Consider the following 17,642-nt stretch of genomic DNA (forward strand, 5'->3'; position numbering starts at 1 on the left):
CTTTTGGACCTCAGGGACCACCAAACTCATAATTTTAAATCCTGCAGACCAGAGACCCTGGGAAAATCCCCCCAAAAAAGTCTGCAGGAAAATTCCCCATCCCGTTTTCCTACCGATCGATCATTCTTTACCGTCTCCAGCTCTGTTCTCAGGGGGAGAGAAAGAGAGACTTTTGGCTTCATGCAAGGGAAGCAGCAGAAGCAGCAGAAGTCTTTCTCTCCCCCAAACTCCGTCAGAAATGAGTCTTTGTGAGACTTGTGAGCTTCTTGGAGCAGAATGCCTTGCAGGGTCCCAAAGACTCATTTCTGGTGGAGTTTAGGAGACAGAAAGAAATACTTTTTGTGCTTTCCTTGCGTGCAGCCAAAAGCAGAAGAAACAAGTGGAAAGAAGCAGCCCGGTGGCCGGGCCAGGCACGTGGGGCAAGTCCCCCCCCTCTGCTCTTTCCCCCCTCCCCTCACTACCTCATGTTGTTTGCAATGCAAGCTACGCAAGCCTTGTGTTCCCACCGGCCATGTGGGCGGCGCAGCCTTGTGTCCCTGTGCAGCCTGGATTAATTGCTTTGGGAGTGACATTTCTCTGCGGACCACCAACATTTTCTCACAGACCACCAGTGGTACCAGGCCCACTGGTTGGTGACCACTGGTCTAGAAGTCCTCCAAGGTCCCTTCCAACTCTATTCTGAATACCAGCACTGTCCGCGATCACTTGAAGGGTTCCAGCCCAAACCACAAAACATCTGAACAGGTTTCTCTTGTCTCTCCTCCTCCTTGCATTTCGGATCCAGGTTTTCAAACGGAGGAACCCGCTTAGGCATTTCAACCACTCCTCCGAAACTTTGCCTCTTAATTTTTGAACATGTCACACAGCAGCTTCTCCATGGGGGTGTTCCCAATGGTTCTGCGGAAAAAGAGAAGCTCGATGCGCTCCGAAGAAATGAATTTCAGCGAAGGGAGCAGCAGTAGTAATTTTCCAAACCTAGGAGGCGATATAGAAACACATTTATAGCTGTTGCGCCAACCGTGCAATACTAGAATTATATAAAAGAAGGAGAATACCCCAAAAAATCAAAACTAAAGGGGTTAACCTGGTACCCCAAATTTAACCAGGATGCCATGGAAGCTCTGAACAAGGACGCCTCTGCTCATAATCTCTCAAAATGTCTATCATGTTTCTTTTGCTGAAATTATAGATAGATAGATAGATAGATAGATAGATAGATAGATAGATAGATAGATAGATAGATAGATAGATAGATAGATATAGATATAGATAGATATAGATAGATATAGATATATAGATAGATAGATAGATAGATAGATAGATAGATAGATAGATAGATAGATAGATAGATAGATAGATAGATAGATAGATAGATAGATAGATAGATAGATAGATATATAGATATAGATATAGATATAGATATATAGATATATAGATATAGATATAGATATATAGATATATAGATATATAGATATATAGATATATATAGATAGATCTTTGTTATTCGGGTTTTCTCGCGTAAGATTGGAAGTATCTAGGCAGCGTTTGATGAAGTCTCATTCATCATCTTCAGGCTTCTGTCTTCAGCTCTGTGCTTCTCAGAGTGACATCACTCTGAGAAGCACAGAGCTGAAGACAGAAGCTTGAAGATGATGAATGAGACTTCATCGAAACGTTGCCTAGATACTTCCAATCTTACGCGGGAGAAAACCCAAATAACCAAAGATCCACATACAAATACCCGCGAGAACCTCAGAAAACAAGATTATGTAAGGACTATAATATTAAATTTTATTTTGATGCAATGATTAAACAAAGCCAGCTAGGTGCCTTTTGGTTCAGTCACTCTTTTGCAACCTTATAGGAGGCAAGGTCAAACCCTTTTTGAAAAATCTTGCCAAGAAAACTGCAGGGACTACTACTCCGTGCAATCACCAGGCGTCAAAAACTGTCTTGAAGGCACAAAAGCAAAATAGGTTTTGAGACAAAAATTGGGAGAGCACAGAAAATAACTCATATCTCTAGGTACCTGACTGGCTGACTAGGATAATGCATATGAATATGTTGTCCCAGCATCACCTGCGACTGATCCTGCAAATTTTCTACCTGGTCTGGATCCTTCAGTCCTCTTGTTTCTTAAAAGAAAAAGAAAAGAAAAATTGAAATTGAAGCAGTGCTACTTTGATAGGCCTGAGATAGTTATATAAAAATGTTTCTCATTAGTTTAGGTTCTATTTTCTAAATTTTGGAATGCTGGCTGAATAGATACACGTGCACAAATGTGATCACACATACACTGTGTGTGTGTGTGTGCGTTATGCAGAATCGATCGAATTTTCAAATAAGAGATTAGGCAGAGCAAGAAAAGTACGGTAATCTAGACAAAGCCACGAAATAAAAATGAAGGAAAACAACAGCCTAATCATAGTTGTAAATGGTGTAATCTAGACTGTAAAATTGCAGATTTGTATTTTGGTTCTCTTCACATTTTTTTTTTAAACTTTGCCTGTAACCCAGATGTGCTTTTCCCTCCACTCCCCCCCTCGCTGCCACTGGGGTTCACCTGGTTTAAAAAGGACAATTGCCTTCATGCAGGCAAATTCAGTGGGATCCACAGCCAGTGTTTTGAAGCGTGCGATTATTTCTTGCAGCGCACAGATGTCCGTTCCTCCGGACACCGCCTTGGCGTGGAAAGTGGAGGTCAGCTCTGACAAAGAGAGGAGGGGGCAGGTTTCCAGAGGCAAAGACCACTGGATGGCACAAAGCAGGAACAATTCACTCCAAGCTTCTTCCAGCAAAATCACCTGCAAGCGACAGGACATGGAGTTGAGACCTTAAAAATCTTTGGGACAGGTCTGCTGCAGTCATTCCTGTTCCTGAATAAACCTTGTAAGTAGTTCAGCCAAAACATCCAGATTTCCCCCCTCCCTTTATAATCCTCCTGTTGGCGTTTCATTTATAAAACAATAGTCCCAACTGTGAGCAGTTTTCACCAAACCCATAACTTTTATCTCCCCTGATCCTTACGTGTGTCGGGCCCAAAACTGACACGTGGTGAGTCTTTTCAAGCTGAGTTCTTTCCCATTTCATGCCTATAGACAAAATCTTTCCAGTCTGAAACCTCTGATACCTGCATCTACGATGTACTCGGAACTATTAAGGAGGAGCTGTCTTCACCCTCTTTCACTGAGCTGCCTCTTCTTTTCCCTCCTGGGAATCTGCTTCCTACTACTTTGCATCCACCTCCTCACTGCGTTCCATCACATATACCAGCCACACCTGCAAGATTCCTTTAAGATTCCCCGCATTGGTTTCTATTGATCTGTTTCCAGTTAATCTCTTTAAAACAGAGGTCTCCAAACTTGGCAACTTTTAAGACTTGTGGACTTCAACTCCCACAAGGCTGGAGAATTCTAGGAGTTGAAGTCCACAAGTCTTAAAGTTGCCAAGTTTGGGCACCCTTGCTTTAAACAAACCATTCTATTTAAGCACCATAAGCTCTAAATCCAACCTGTATATATATATATAAAACAATTCCAAGCATAAAGACCATTGTATTAATTCCGTCTCAGAAACCAGCATTTCTTGAAGACTTTGCTTTCTCACCCGGTTCAACTCCAAAACTACGTCGCCTTGGCTAAAGCTGTTGATTTCCACAGGAGGCTCACCTGATCACGAAAAGGTAGGTTTGAGAAAACAGGAAGGTTTTTTGCCCATTTCACAGCCATGAAGAGGAGCCGGGCAGAGATCTCATAAACACTTTCGGGGCCAGCGGCTGTGTGTGGGGACTGGGGACCTTCTTGTCCCACGTGTTCTGGCTCATTACTGGTCACGTCGATGTTTTCCTCTGCTGTGAAGGAAAACAGCCCTTCAGTATCATCTGCGGCAGTTAGTGGGACTTGCAAGCAGTTGTGGCGTGATTAAGAAAAATCGTAGAAAACTTTATTGGCCAAGTGTGATTGGACACACAAGGAATTTGTCTTGGTGCAAATACTCTCAGTATCCATAAAGAAAAGGTACATTCGTTAAGAATCAAGAATCATCAGGTACAACACTTAATGATAGTCATAGGGTACAATCAACAATCAAATCATACTAGGAAACAGTCAATATAAATCGTAAGGATACAAGCAACAAAGTTACAGTCCTACAATCACAAGTGGGAGGGGATGGGTGATAAGGAGTGATGAGAAGATTAACAGTAATAGTTGTGTACACTTTGTCAATAGTTGAACAGTGTTGAGGGAATTATTTGTTTAGCAGAATGATGGCTTTCAGGAAAAAATCTGTCCTTGTGTCTGTTATAACAACTGTTATTGTGAAGAAGTTGAAGCAGAACTGTCACTATTTAAGCCCCAAGTATTTTTACATCGCCATGATGTAAAAAAAAAACAAAAAAACAAGACCCTGGAAAGGGTGCAGAGAAGAGCAACAAAGATTAGAGGACTGGAGGCTAAGACGTATGAAGAACGGTTGCAGGAACTGGGTATGTCTAGTCTAAAGAAAAGAAGAACCAGGGGCAGGTTCTGCCCAGTTTTAAAGAACCAGTAGCTCTGAAGAGCAGCAGACACCAAACTGGTTCTGTGTCTGCTGCTGTTTGGCCCACCCGCCTGCTCTTACTTGTCCTTTATTTCCTGCTTTTTCAACCTCAACTGCTTTGCGTGGCACAGCTGAGGTTGAAAAAGCGTGGAAAGAGGCTTTTCAAACACCGCGCACCCATGCGCAGTGCTTATCAGCTGTCCAGGCGGCACAGCTTAAGGTTTTTTTTACACATGTGCACAAAACATCACCGAACCGGTAGTAACACCGGTTGAATCCCACTCGTGACTAGGGGAGACAGGATAGCAGTGTTCCCATATCTCAGGGGCTGCCCCAAAGAAGAGGGAGTCAAGCTATTCTCCAAAGCACCTGAAGGCAGGACAAGAAGCAATGGGTGGAAACTAATCAAGGAGAGAAGCAACTTAGAACTAAGGAGAAATTCCCTGACAGAACAATTAATCCGTGGAACAACATACCTCCAGAAGTTGTGAATGCTCCAACACGGAGTTTTTAAAAAGATGTTGGATAACCATTTGTCTGAAATGGTACAGAGTTTCCTGCCTAGGAAGGGGTTGGACTAGAAGACCTCCAAGGTCCCTTCCAACTCTGTTATTCTATCTCTTGATGTGATGTTTCCTGTAGTGACCATTGTATTGGCTACGCCAGCATCCCTTTTGCTATCCCACATAAATACCACATATTGTGGTATGTAGGGACAGGACATAAGCCAAAGATCCTTTTGCTCGACACTCAAAATGAATTTCCGACTTCATTTAAACTTGAGAGACACCCTCAACACTAAAGTATGAAACAAAAGAATTGCCTAATGTGGCAATTAACCAATATTTTGCTTGGGGCCAGTTCTAAATCTGAGCCCAAGTCAGAATTCCTGATTCAGATATTGTCCCTACAGCAATGACAAAGGCAGCGCCTTCTTGTCATACAAGATTTTATTATTTATATGCTGCCCAGAGTCACTGGTTTGAGATGGGTGGCTCTACAAATTGAATAAATAAACAAGGATCAAAGAAACAACTACAAAGACATCATTCAATTATCTTTATACTGATTTGGAGAAAAACTGTGATCTTGGAAACTAAGAGGAATTGTTTTCCACACATGTTTATCGTGAAATCCTTCCTCTGGATCAGGGGTCTTCAAACTTGACAGCTTTAAGACTTGTGGACTTCAACTCCCAGAATTCCTCCTCCAGTCATGTTAGCTCAGGAATCCTGGGAGTTGAAGTCCACAAGTCTTAAACTTGTCGAGTTTGAAGACCCTTGATTTATAAGCTTGTTTGGGCTGGATGAAGGAGATCACTCAAGTCCTCCTGGGTTGAATGGAGATTTGAATCTGGGCCTCCTGTATCTTAGTCCAAGTCAGGGTCTTCAGACTTGTCAGCTTGAAGACTTATAGACTTCAACTCCCAGAATTCCTCCTCTAGTCAGGTTAGCTCAGGAATCCTGGGAGTTGAAGTCCCCAAGTCTTAAACTTGTCGAGTTTGAAGAGCCTTGCTCTGGATGCTTTGAAGGGCTTTCCCAAAGCTTTCTCCCCACCTGAGCGGAGTTTCTGTTTGTGAGAGAAGCTGCCGATGGACTCTCCTTCAATCTCTTGATTGCCCTTCCTTCCATCCCTTCTCCAGGCTCCCCACAATCTCTCTTGCTTGTCAAGAACACAAGACTGGAAGCAAAAACAAGTCTAGAAAGGGCTGAGCTCTTCTCCGAATTCATCCTAAATCTTAATTTAATCTTAATTTAAATCTTAATGCGTGCATAAGAGCACCAATCGTGCCTACCGTCCCTGTCCTATTGTTTCTTTTTATTTTTCTTATAAGTATCTATCTCATGTATTCAAAACTATGTTCATTCTTAGACCTGTATCTTGTAAGCGATTGACAAATCAAATCAATACTAAATACTGAAGCTTCCCTCTGAGAGCTAGGACTGCACCACCAGGGGGCGCTGTTGTTTGCAGATCTTGAATTCTGCGGTTCCCCCTCCCCTTGTTAAGAGTCCCTCCAGGCAGACCACTCCCCTTGTCCCCCCCCCCCCCGTCTCAACCACGGGCCACCTACCATCCTCTGGCTCCAGCTTGGCACAGGTTTCCGCCGTCATCAGGCTGGCCATGAAACGGTGGTTGTTGGGAGGAGTCAGCGCTTGGGCCCGCAACACCCCACTTACAGAGCAACCGGGGGGAGCCCTGTGGCTCTGCAGGGAAGGGTGGGGTGAGGGGAGAGCTCCCTGGGTGGCGGCCACATGTTCTGGCTGCTGTTCCGCATGCAGGTCCGTGGCGTCGAGGTGCACGTGAGCCGTGCTGCGGGGCTGGCGTTCGTTCTGAACCGCTGGAAACGGAGGAAGGTCAAGATAAGCAGCCAAGTGGGCAGGGGAAGTTTCGCTTCCTCCTCCTGAGCATGTTCACCTAACACTAGGGTCGGCAGCCTTAAACACTCAAAGAGCCACAAAGGTCCTACCTGGAAGCCCCCCCACCCCCACCTGTTCATTTCTGGAACCAACCAGACTCTATGGCAGTTCCACTACTGCCATAGAGTCTCCTCCTAGCGTGGCATCCTTTTTCCTCTACCAAAAGCCCTATCAATTGTGGAGCCGACCGGCAACAGGGAGCCGCAGCAGAGGGATGAAAGAGCCACATGCGGCTCCAGAGCCACAGGTTGCCAACCCCTGCCCTAACAGAAGCGATTGGGCTGATTGGGTCACCTTTGGCTTCAGTCCCTTAGGCTAGTGTCTTCAAAAACCACAGGTGGCCCAAGATCTGTGATGGGTCTCCAACTCCTAGTCTATTATTACCTTTATTGTCTGAGTACAATATGTGTACAATGAGATTGGCTGAGTCCCCCTTCGTGCACACACACCCTCCCCAACACAACTCACAGTGAAAACAGAGGTCCCTAACCCAGTCCCAATCTTATTACACTATGTGACCTTGTTGCACAATGCGCAGGCCCCGCAAGTCTATTCTACTATGTTGACATGAAATTATTTTCCATTCAGAAGTCTGACAGCCCACAGGTAGAAACTGTTCTTCAGCCAGTTGGTGTGACTGGCTATGTTTCCCTATCTCCAACCCGATGGTAGGAGAGTGAAGAAGTGCTGATCGCGGTGTCAGTCGTCCCTGAGGACTTTCCTCGCTCTTCTAAGGCAGCGAGTCCTAGCGAGGTCATCGAGTGGTATCAGGGAACAGCCCACAATGTTTTGTATTGCCTTATCTAGATCCTTCACCACTATTCCACCTTGACTGTTGGGCTAAAAGAGACAGAATTCCAGATCCAAAGTCTCCCAGAACAGGAGTCTCCAACCTTAGCAACTTTAAACCTGAAGGACTTCAACTCCTAGAATTTGCTTTGCTGGCTGGGGAATTCTGGGAGTTGAAGTCCTCCAGGCTTAAAGTTGTCAAGATTGGAGACCTCTGCCCCAGAGAATTCTCGTGGCTGGGTAGAGACTAGAACCTGCGTCTTTGCCCTCCTAATCCGAACCCACTGCTGTTCTTGGGAGTGACTCCAAATTCTGGCCCTTCCTTAGTCATGGAAACCAGATGGAGGACTTTTGGCCGGTCGCTCTCAGCTCAAGCCAACTCACAAGGTTGGCATTGTGGGAAAAACAGGAAGAAGGAAGCATTACATTCACAGCCTTGAGATGTACAAAATAAAGTGGGATATAAATATATAATTAATGTCTTCACAGCCCTTGCTTATCAATGGAGACCGAATGGAGCAAATGGACAGTTTTAAGTTTCTGGGTGTTACCCTAAAAGAGGACCTGACCTGGGATGCTCACATTGCAGCCCTGGTCAAAAGGGCCCAGCAGAGATTATACTACCTGAGACTTCTCAGAAAACAACAACTGAATGAAAAACTGCTGGTGACCTTCTACCGCTGCACCATAGAGAGTATCTTAACTTACTGCACCTCTGTATGGTTTGCCAATTGCACAGTGGCAGATAGGACAGCACTCCAGAGGGTTAATGTCATTGCCCAGAAGATCATTGGTTGCCCTCTCCCCTCTTTGGAAGAGCTTTATAGCTCCTGTTGCCTTAAGAAAGTTCAAAACATCCTCAAAGATCCATCTCATCCTGGGCATCCTTTTTTTGAACTATTACCATCTGGCAGACAGTACAGGATAATAAAAACAAGGACAAATAGGCTGAAAAACAGCTTCTATCCCAGGGCAGTAGCTCTGTTGAATTCTACTGTATGGTGCAATATTAAGGCAATATCAGGGGTTTTCAATTCAATGTGTGGAGTGTGAAGGATGTGTGTCTCATGGTCATGATGTGCACTGAAGATGGTGTTTGATTTCATTGTAGGAGGTGCAATAACAATAAAGTAAACTAAATAAACTAAATCTACAAGGCAGCAGGTGGAGAAGGTTTGCCTGTAAGATCAGCTTGCCAAAGACTTATCCTATCCAGTTTACAACTCAACCGAGAATTGGCCCTTTTCCCCCAGGTGAATGTTTCCCCCCACATTTACCATCTTTATTCATGCCCGCCTGGAGACATTTCTTCAAGCGACAAGCTTGGCACTGGTTTCGGTGCGCTTTGTCCACAGGGCACATTCCACTGCCAACCTGGCACCTGTCAAGAGGACAAGATAAGATTCTATTAGATGCACCTGCCAGGGATTCTAGATTTTGGGGACGATGGTGTTCTGCACTATGGAAAACAAACATCTGCTCCAAGGAAAATAAAAACTGAAAGAAAATCTAGACCCAGAGCTACAGAAAGGCTAAAACCTGTGATTTCCCTAAAAGTTGCTGTCACAGAATAACTAAATGTTTCTAGAATCGCTTAGTCTACATCAACTGCACGAGTCAACAAAGGGCTGTGAAAATATCTACAGACCCCTCACATCCCGGGCATAAATTGTTTCAACTCCTTCCCTCAAAATGACGCTATAGAGCCCTGCACACAAGAACAACTAGACACAAGGACAGTTTTTTCCTGAACCCCATCACTCTGCTAAACAAATAATTCCCTCAACACTGTCCAACTATTTACAAAATCTTCACCTCACTCCTTATCACCCATCCCCTCCCACTTGTGACTGTATGACTGTGACTTTGTCGCTTGTATCCTTATGATTTATATTGACTGTTTCCTAGTATGATTTCATAGCTTATTATACCCTCTGACTATCATTCAGTGTTGTACCTGATGATTCTTGACTTTTGATGAATGTATCTTTTCTTTTATGGATACTGAGAGTATTTGCACCAAGACAAATTCCTTGTGTGTCCAATCACACTTGACCAATAAAGAATTCTATTCTATTCTATTCTATTCTATTCTATTCTATTCTATTCTATTCTATTCTATTCTATTCTATTCTATTCTATTCTGACTTCTTTAAAATTGAAATTTGTCCTCTTGAAGCCAAAAGACACACCCAGCATTGACATTTCAGTACTGAGAAGAAAATTGGTGCCTTGGATTTGAGATTAGGGCAGGAAATGTCCCATCCACACCTGAAAACTAAAAAATAGCCTGTCTAGAGGAGCGGAGGAGATTAAGATGTATCACAAAACTGGAGGTCCCAACTCACAGGCTCCCAAAAGTGGGGTCAGAGACAAGAACACAAAACTAAGGGTGTCCCTGCACCTCATCCCCAAATTCAACACATTGCCTTGTGTGAACATGCTTTCTCTGTGCAACACTAGAGGAGTACAAAGAGGAGCTCAACTGATGTAGGAGAAAAAATAAAGGCCACAGGACTAGTGGTCCATTTGGCACTGAATTGTATGGCCCAAATCTCCAAAGCCTAAAAAGGATTTGTTTTTGGGGTTCTCAAACTAGAAACGAAATGAATTGACCAAGAGTGGACCCTCCAACCTTTACCGGCTCTTCAATTGAACAATGACCCATCTCTACTGGAAGGGCTCAGATTGTGGAAGCCCTACAACAAAAGTCCCAACTGCTCTATCTGTTGCTCCCGTTGAGAAGAACTGTTGGACTTCTTTTCTCACTCTCTTCTTCTACCCTAAATGTCAAAGCATTGCAGGTTGATGAGCGTTGCTTGATATTCTAGATTTCTCCCCCCCCCCCAGTCTGAAAATGAATCTGAACAGGACAAAATGTAGGGTGTTGGTTGGGTTTAACGAGACCCATTTCTGGACCCATGTGGTTCTTCGGAATTAAAAATGAAAAAGAAACCGATCACGGTCTTCCTCTCTGCCAGACCGCATGTCCCGAAGCCCCCTCATCTTCTCACAACTTGACCCCAGTTAAGAGTGCACAATTATAGATCATTTACCCTTCCTCTACTATTCCAACAATAGTATCCATTACCTATAAACGAGCTTCCGTCGGACACTGCGTTTGAAGAAACCGCTGCATCCATTGCAAGCATAGATGCCATAATGCTTCCCGCTGCTGGTATCACCACATACTTTGCAGAGCAACACAGGGCTTCCTGCTTTGCCAGGAACCAGGCTAAGCTCTACACAGAACAGAGAAGAGGACGCTTAAGGACTGGCAGCACACAACAAAGGAGGCGAAGTCAACAGATTTTCAACAGAGAATGTGAGGGGATAAAGAGCCTTCAATTGATAGATCACCTCTGCATTGCTGGACCTTATGCTTACCCTGCTGTATTTTTACTTTGATTTGCTTTATAATAATTTGTTTATTTATTTTCCAAATTCAGTTTGTTATAATTGACAAATTTAGACGAAGACCAACTCCAATCTTCTATCCATCCAGAGAAGACGAGGGAAAACTTTTCACGGTTCAGTCATTTCCCACGTTTAGAATTAGGTGGTCCATCCACCCTCAACTTAATTGTACCTGCCTGAAGATTCTCCCAGTTGTTCAATGGTGCTCTGATACCCTCTAAGCAACTAAAAAAGAAATGCACCCTACAAGGTTCAGCATCCACAATAACCTAGTGATAGTCTGATAGATTGACCAGCTCCTAACTAAACTCCCACATGAGTTGATTAACAATAACCCAATTTAACAAGAAGACACCGTGACCAATATTGCGTGGTGTCAGCTTTGGAAGTTGGAGTTGGAGTTTGTTTTTCTGGAATGCTGACACTTGGTCTGTGATCCACAGATTGCATATCACTGCCTGAGATACCAGAAAGAAAGATGATTTGAGGCATGAGAAGTAACGTTGTCACCACACTATTAAGGATATCGCTGAACTTCTCAGCAAGATTGGCAGAACGTCCTGACATTTCCTGCAGTTGGGCGAGCTGCTTTTGGTCCAAATGAAAGGGGAAAAAAAAAAAAACATGGTCTGAAGAGTCGTGACACTATCACTTACCTAGTTGGCTGGCCTCCACTCTGTTGTTCATCAACGACTTCACCGGGGAGGCAGTCATAACAGTGGCTGATGATCCGTGGAATAAGGAAGGGGATTGGGCTTACGGGTTCTTCGTGCAGAGTTCTGGCTTCTTCGGCCCAAATGCAGGAAACCCTTGTGAACTGGCCAGTTTCCCCCAGATGAGGCTGGAATAAATTGCTAGAAGAACGCCTTCGGTGTAGACTCCCTAGAAAAACTCAAGTCTGCTCTAAGACTCTTAGCGGACTGTCCTCCAGACCATCACAACCCTGATTCTCCTGGATCCTTCATGTGTGCTTGATGTGTGCTATGCTCATGTGTGAGTCCTTCCTCTTTGAGGCTCCTGTAGCGTAGCAGGAAAGATTAGTCATTAACGCTGTGTAAGCGGTTGCCTGTCTGTCATCCTCTTAATCTTTAGTTCTTTTTCAAAGGTGGGACCGTGAGCTCCATAATCAAAGAACAAGAAAGATTTCTGAAGATTTCTGGCAGAGAGCTCAGGGTGACAGAACAATGCGATGACCCCCATCTTGACACAGACTTCGGGGGCCACCATTTCTACTCCCTCCAGCTTCACGCATCTGCCACTAAGTTGTGTTCTTGGAGAGACAATTCGTTTCCGTAAGGTTCGTTTATTCGGTCGCAGGATGGGGGCAGCTTGGGTTCCCAAGACGTTAGATCTGCCTCTGCTCTGATTCTACCATGTTGTCCTCAACTCTGGGTCCTGTCTTGAGTCCCAGGAGTGAAGGTTTGGGGGAGAGAAATCCAGTCAACCTACAAGGCAGCTGCTGATCACAACTGAATATTTTATAAGGCAGATTTTTTCAGCGAGAAGAACGTACCTGCCCTGGTGAGCAGGCTCTGTATTATTGATGAAGGGAAAGGTGAAGCAGAAGCAATTACAACACAGAAGTCAGAATGTGGGACTCATATTTATTTATTTAGAAAATTTAAATTGCCGCCTACTCACACATGGCAACTCAAAGCGGTTTACCAAGACATAAAAGCAGAGGTGGGTATTCAGCAGGTTCTGACCAGTTCTGGAGAACCAATAGTGGAAATTCTGAGTAGTTTGGAGAATTGGCAAATCCCACCTCTGACTGGCCCTGCCCCATCTATTCTCCGCCTCCCGAGTCCCAGCTGATCGGCCGAGTCTTCTTTGGTTGCCCTGCACAAGAGAACGGAGCTGGAAAGCAGGTTAGAGGGGTGGGGAGGGAATAGGATTTTGCAGTATCCTTCCCCTGGAGTAGGGAGGGAATGGAGATTTTACAGTATCCTTCCTGTGCTATGCTCAACAAGCCAGACCCACAGAACCAGTAGTAAAAAAATCAGAATCCCACTACTGTCTTCTTAGGTTGCCCTGCACAGGAGAACGGAGCTGGAAAGCAGGTTAGTAGGGAGGGGAGGGAATGGGGGTTTTGCAGTAACCTTCCCCTGCCACGCCCACCAAGCCACGCCCACAGAACACAACACCCACAAGCCACGCCCACAGCTGATCGGCTGGGTCTCCTTTGGTTGCCCTGCACAGGACAACGGAGCTGGAAAGCAGGTTAGTGGGGTGGGGAGGGAATGGAGATTTTACAGTCACCTTCCCCCGCCACGCCCACAGAACCGGTAGTAAAAAAATTTGAATTCCACTACTGCATAAAAGCACAATATAAAAGAAATAAGAAGAAAAATAATAAGAAAATATGAAACACCCCCCCCACACACACACACCCCTTCCCACCCTGATGACAACACACATTCATACTAGTGGTGGTATTCTACTGGTTTGGCCCGGTTCTGCCGAGCTGGTAGCAGCAATGAGCAGCGGAGACCAAACTGATTCTTTCTGCCGCTCCGCTGTTGGGCCCACCTGCCCACCTGGGCTCCCATACTCACCTTTATCCTCTGCTTTTGAAGCGCAGCTGCTTTGCACGACACAGGAGAGTGCTGCGTGGCAGCTGCTGAAGCGACCGGAAGAGTGCGGGCCTGCAGGAAGTGAGTTAGAATGCCTCTGTGCAAACGCCTCTGCGCCTGTGCAAAGTGCGTGTTTGGCGTGTGCATGCATGCAAAGTGTGTGTTTGGTGCATGCGTGCATGCAAAGTACATGTTTGGCACGCAAAGTGCACCCACCAAGCCACGCCTACCGAACCGGTGGTAAAAGTTTTTGAATCCCACCACTGATTCATACCAGCCATTTAATGGGCTCCGTCCCACTGTGGGTTCCCCAGGCCCACTGGCAGAACCACATCTTCAGGGCCTTCCAAAAGCGTATTAAGAGTGGGGGCCAGTTTAATCTCCAGAGCGATGACATTCCAGAAAAGGGGAGCCACCACCGAGAAGTCCCTTCTTCTGGATTCCCGCCAGATCTATCTTCTTGGAGTACAGGACCTGCCACATTCCTTGCCTCCCCACTCTATACCAAGGTTTCGTGAGCTGAGAAGACATGGCAAAAAAGGGGTAGGTTGAGGCTACCGCAGGTCGTCCTTGACTGACGATTGTTCACCTAACAATTGTTCAAAGTTATGAAAGCCTTGGAAAAAGTGACTTGTGCCCCATCGAAGTTATGACCATCATACCATCCCTGTGCTCACATTTGTCACAATTCGGGCACTTGACAATCGGCTTGCATTTACGAGGGTTGCAACGTCTGGCGATCACGCCAACGTGATTTGTGGCTTTCCCAGATGGCTTTCGACAAGAGAAGCCAGTTGGGGAAGCCTGAAGAACCGTGGTAAAAATGGTTGTAAAACTGGATCTGGTCACACAATGTCTCGCTTGACAACCACATCGCTTAGGTTTCCAATTATGCTTCTATGTCAAGAACTACCTAGTACTAAGGTCATCAAAAAAGCACAACAAATAATGTTTTTTCTGCGCCAACTCAGGAAGCTCAAACTGCCCAAGGAGCTGCTGATCCAGTTCTACAGAGGAACGATTGAGTCTGTCATCTGCATCTCTATAACTGTCTGGTTTGGTTCTGCAACCCAACAGGACAGACACAGACTCCAGGGGATAATTAGGACTGCAGAAAAAAACAATTACTACCAACCTGCCTTCAATCGAGGACCTGTATACTGCACGAGTCAAAAAGAAGGCTGTGAAAATATCTACAGACCCCTCACATTCTGGACATAAACTGTTTCAACTCCTTCCCTCAAAACGACGCTATAGAGCCCTGCACACCAGAATAACTAGACACAAGGACAGTTTTTCCCCAAATGCCATCACTCTGCTAAACAAATAATTCCCTGTCCAACTATTTACAAAGTCTGTATTACTATTACTATTAATCTTCTCATCGTTTCTATCACCCATCTCCTCCCACTTGTGACTGTATGACTAACTTTGTTTCTTGTATCCTAACGATTTATATTGACTGTTTCCTAGTATGATTTGATTACTTATTGTACCCTATGATTATTATTAAGTGTTGTACCTGATGATTCTTGACTCTTGACGAATGTATCTTTTCTTTTATGTACACTGAGAGCATTTGCACCAAGACAAATTCCTGGCGTGTCCAATCACAATTGACCAATAAAGAATTTTATCTTCTATCTTATTGGTACAGCCCATGAGCCGTCAACCAGCTTTTCCCTGAATATCTGTGCGATGCCATCTTAGTTGGAAGGCAAGTGGCAGAACAGATCCTCACACGAGAGAGATATTATCTGGAAGATACGATCTGCCTTACCCCATTTTGTATATAGTAAAAAGATGCTTATGGCCAGAATTCATCCAATTATGGCCCAATTCAAGGATATTCCATGTCATCTTTCCCTCTGCAAGCAAATCATCATTCTGGGTATTCACCATTGGGCTATTTCGTGATACCCCTTCATTTAGGCTGTTTTTTCTGTGAAGATTTACTGAATTTCAGCAAAACTCTTGAGTTCTTCCAAGCTAGCCGTTGCCTCTGAAATTCTATTCTATCCCCCTTCCTGCTATTTTGACAATATGAGCAGTGCTATTTATAGCTCCAACACTGTAAGGAAAAAGAAGGACGTCAGCTGTCTTCCCCTATGCACGGAGGGAGAGGCAGAATCTACAGTATGTAGCTCAATTTGTTCAGGCTTTGTAGCAACTTTCTGATTTCCAGCAAGGCTGATACGGCCTTCTGTTATTTGACTATTTCGGTTGTCGTGAACGGATCTGCCACTCTACTTTTCGGAATCCCAAGATGACAATCCAAGCATCACAAAGCAATGTGGGTTTCGTGTTTTTTTTTTTTGTTTTTTTTTCATTTTAAGATGCAAAGCATCGAGGTTGCAAAACCGTTTTGGGTGCTTGGAGGTCCTGATTCTCCAGGTGTCCTCTTTTTAAAGCAAGTAGGTTTGAGCAGATTTCGATGGGTGCAAACCAATCTCTCAGCTAATCCCTTTTACTCTGGGCAGGCGAAGGGGTGGGGTGGGGTGGGGGGAGGAAGGTAGGCAAGCAAGCTGCAAAGAATCTGCTAGTTAAACAAAAACAAAAAAAACCAAAACAATTAGCTTTAGGATTGAGAGGGCAGCTCTGAGTGAATCAGTCCTGGCCAGAGACAGATGGTGCTGATGGATGCTTGATCAGACATTAGCACTAAGGTCCTTAATCTACAGCCCTGATCTCTCTGCCTCGAGGAAGCCCCTTCCTGGACAGGAAGACGACCAGATGCACACTGCTACTGTGCCCCCCTCCCCCAAAATTAACACTGTTGTACATCCCAGAACTTATTTTTTTTAAATCTTTAGTAGCAAGAAACCTCCTTCTGATCTTCTTTTCCTTTTTCCTTTTTTCCTTTCTTCTTCTTCTTCTTCTTCTTCTTCTTCTTCTTCTTCTTCTTCTTCTTCTTCTTCTTCTTCTTCTTCTTCTTCTTCTTCTTCTTCTTCTTCTTCTTCTTCTTCTTCTTCTTCTTCTTCTTCTTCTTCTGCTTCTTCTGCTTCTTCTTCTTCTTCTTCTCCTCCTCCTCCTCTCCTCCTCCTCCTCCTTCCTTCCTTCCTTCCTTCCTTCCTTCCTTCCTTCCTTCCTTCCTTCCTTCCTTCCTTCCTTTCTTTCTTTCTTTCTCTTTATCTCTCTCCTTCTGCTTCTCCTCCTCCTCCTCTCCTCCTCCTCCTTCTTCCTTCCTTCCTTTCTTTCTCTTTCCTTCTTTCTCTCTCTCTCTCCTTCTTCTTCTGCTTCTTTCTCTTCCTCTTCCTTTTCCTCTTCTTTCTCTTCCTCCTTTTTGTCCTCTGCTTGTCTGATGCAAATTCCAAATTTCCGTCTGAGTCAACGGAGCAAATAAATCATTACAGCAGGCTAAAACATTTCTCATGAAGGCTGTTCGTCCTGCTGTGACACATCACCCTGCCTTGACACCCTGGCTGCTTGTCCCCTCAGGTTGACCTATAAAAGAGGTCATGTCCGGGCTGGGATCTCACTGGGGGAGACTCATCTTCGCTTTCCTTGGCTCTAATTCCCTGTCCCGGATTTTACCTTTCAGTTCTTGCTTTGCGGTACTTTTGATGGCTGTGTTTGACTGAGCCCTGACATCTGATCACCTCGCTTTGGAAGTCACCCAAGGCAATGAGAGGTAGATAGGCCACCAGTTTGAACTTGGATGGAGTACAGTTTTAGGATTGGTCACTCTGCAATTTCTATTCCACCTTCTCAATGAGGTTTTCTAAAATGGTAATTACGTCTTCCCTTGATATTCTTGTCCTCCAAACTGGATAGCTGGATTTTCTTTTCTTTTCTTTTCTTTTCTTTTCTTTTCTTTTCTTTTCTTTTCTTCTTTTCTTTTCTTTTCTTTTCTTTTCTTTTCTTTTCTTTTTTTCTTTTCTTTTCTTTTCTTTTCTTTTCTTTT

At 44.5% G+C, this 17,642-nt stretch overlaps 1 protein-coding gene across 1 annotated transcript; it reads right to left on the minus strand.

Moving 5' to 3' along the window:
- Nucleotides 1–763: 763 nt before the first annotated feature.
- On the minus strand, nucleotides 764–12,929 carry NR2E3 (nuclear receptor subfamily 2 group E member 3). Its single transcript, XM_026684083.2, has 8 exons — nucleotides 11,822–12,929; nucleotides 10,840–10,990; nucleotides 9,026–9,129; nucleotides 6,614–6,880; nucleotides 3,669–3,850; nucleotides 2,564–2,804; nucleotides 2,030–2,135; nucleotides 764–975 (listed from the first exon to the last, which is right to left on the minus strand). Exons 1-8 carry the CDS (start codon nucleotides 11,877–11,879, stop codon nucleotides 843–845), a joined length of 1,242 nt encoding a protein of 413 aa, XP_026539868.2. The 5' UTR covers nucleotides 11,880–12,929; the 3' UTR covers nucleotides 764–842.
- Between the last annotated feature and the right edge of the window lie 4,713 nt (nucleotides 12,930–17,642).

This window comes from Notechis scutatus, chromosome 11 (assembly GCF_049901735.1).
Source record: "Notechis scutatus isolate UNSWTSFEM ecotype Mainland chromosome 11, rNotScu1.2, whole genome shotgun sequence".
Classification (NCBI taxonomy): domain Eukaryota; kingdom Metazoa; phylum Chordata; class Lepidosauria; order Squamata; family Elapidae; genus Notechis; species Notechis scutatus.

Bases quoted from the DNA above. Each gene is read 5' to 3' on its own strand.
- NR2E3 (XM_026684083.2), bottom strand. From the start codon at position 11,879: ATGACTGCCTCCCCGGTGAAGTCGTTGATGAACAACAGAGTGGAGGCC. The intron at 9,130-10,839 runs GTAATGGATACT...TCCTCTTGACAG, and splicing joins CGACGGAAGCTCGTTTATAG to GTGCCAGGTTGGCAGTGGAA. The intron at 2,136-2,563 runs GTGAACCCCAGT...TTTTCTTTTAAG, and splicing joins AATTGTCCTTTTTAAACCAG to AAACAAGAGGACTGAAGGAT.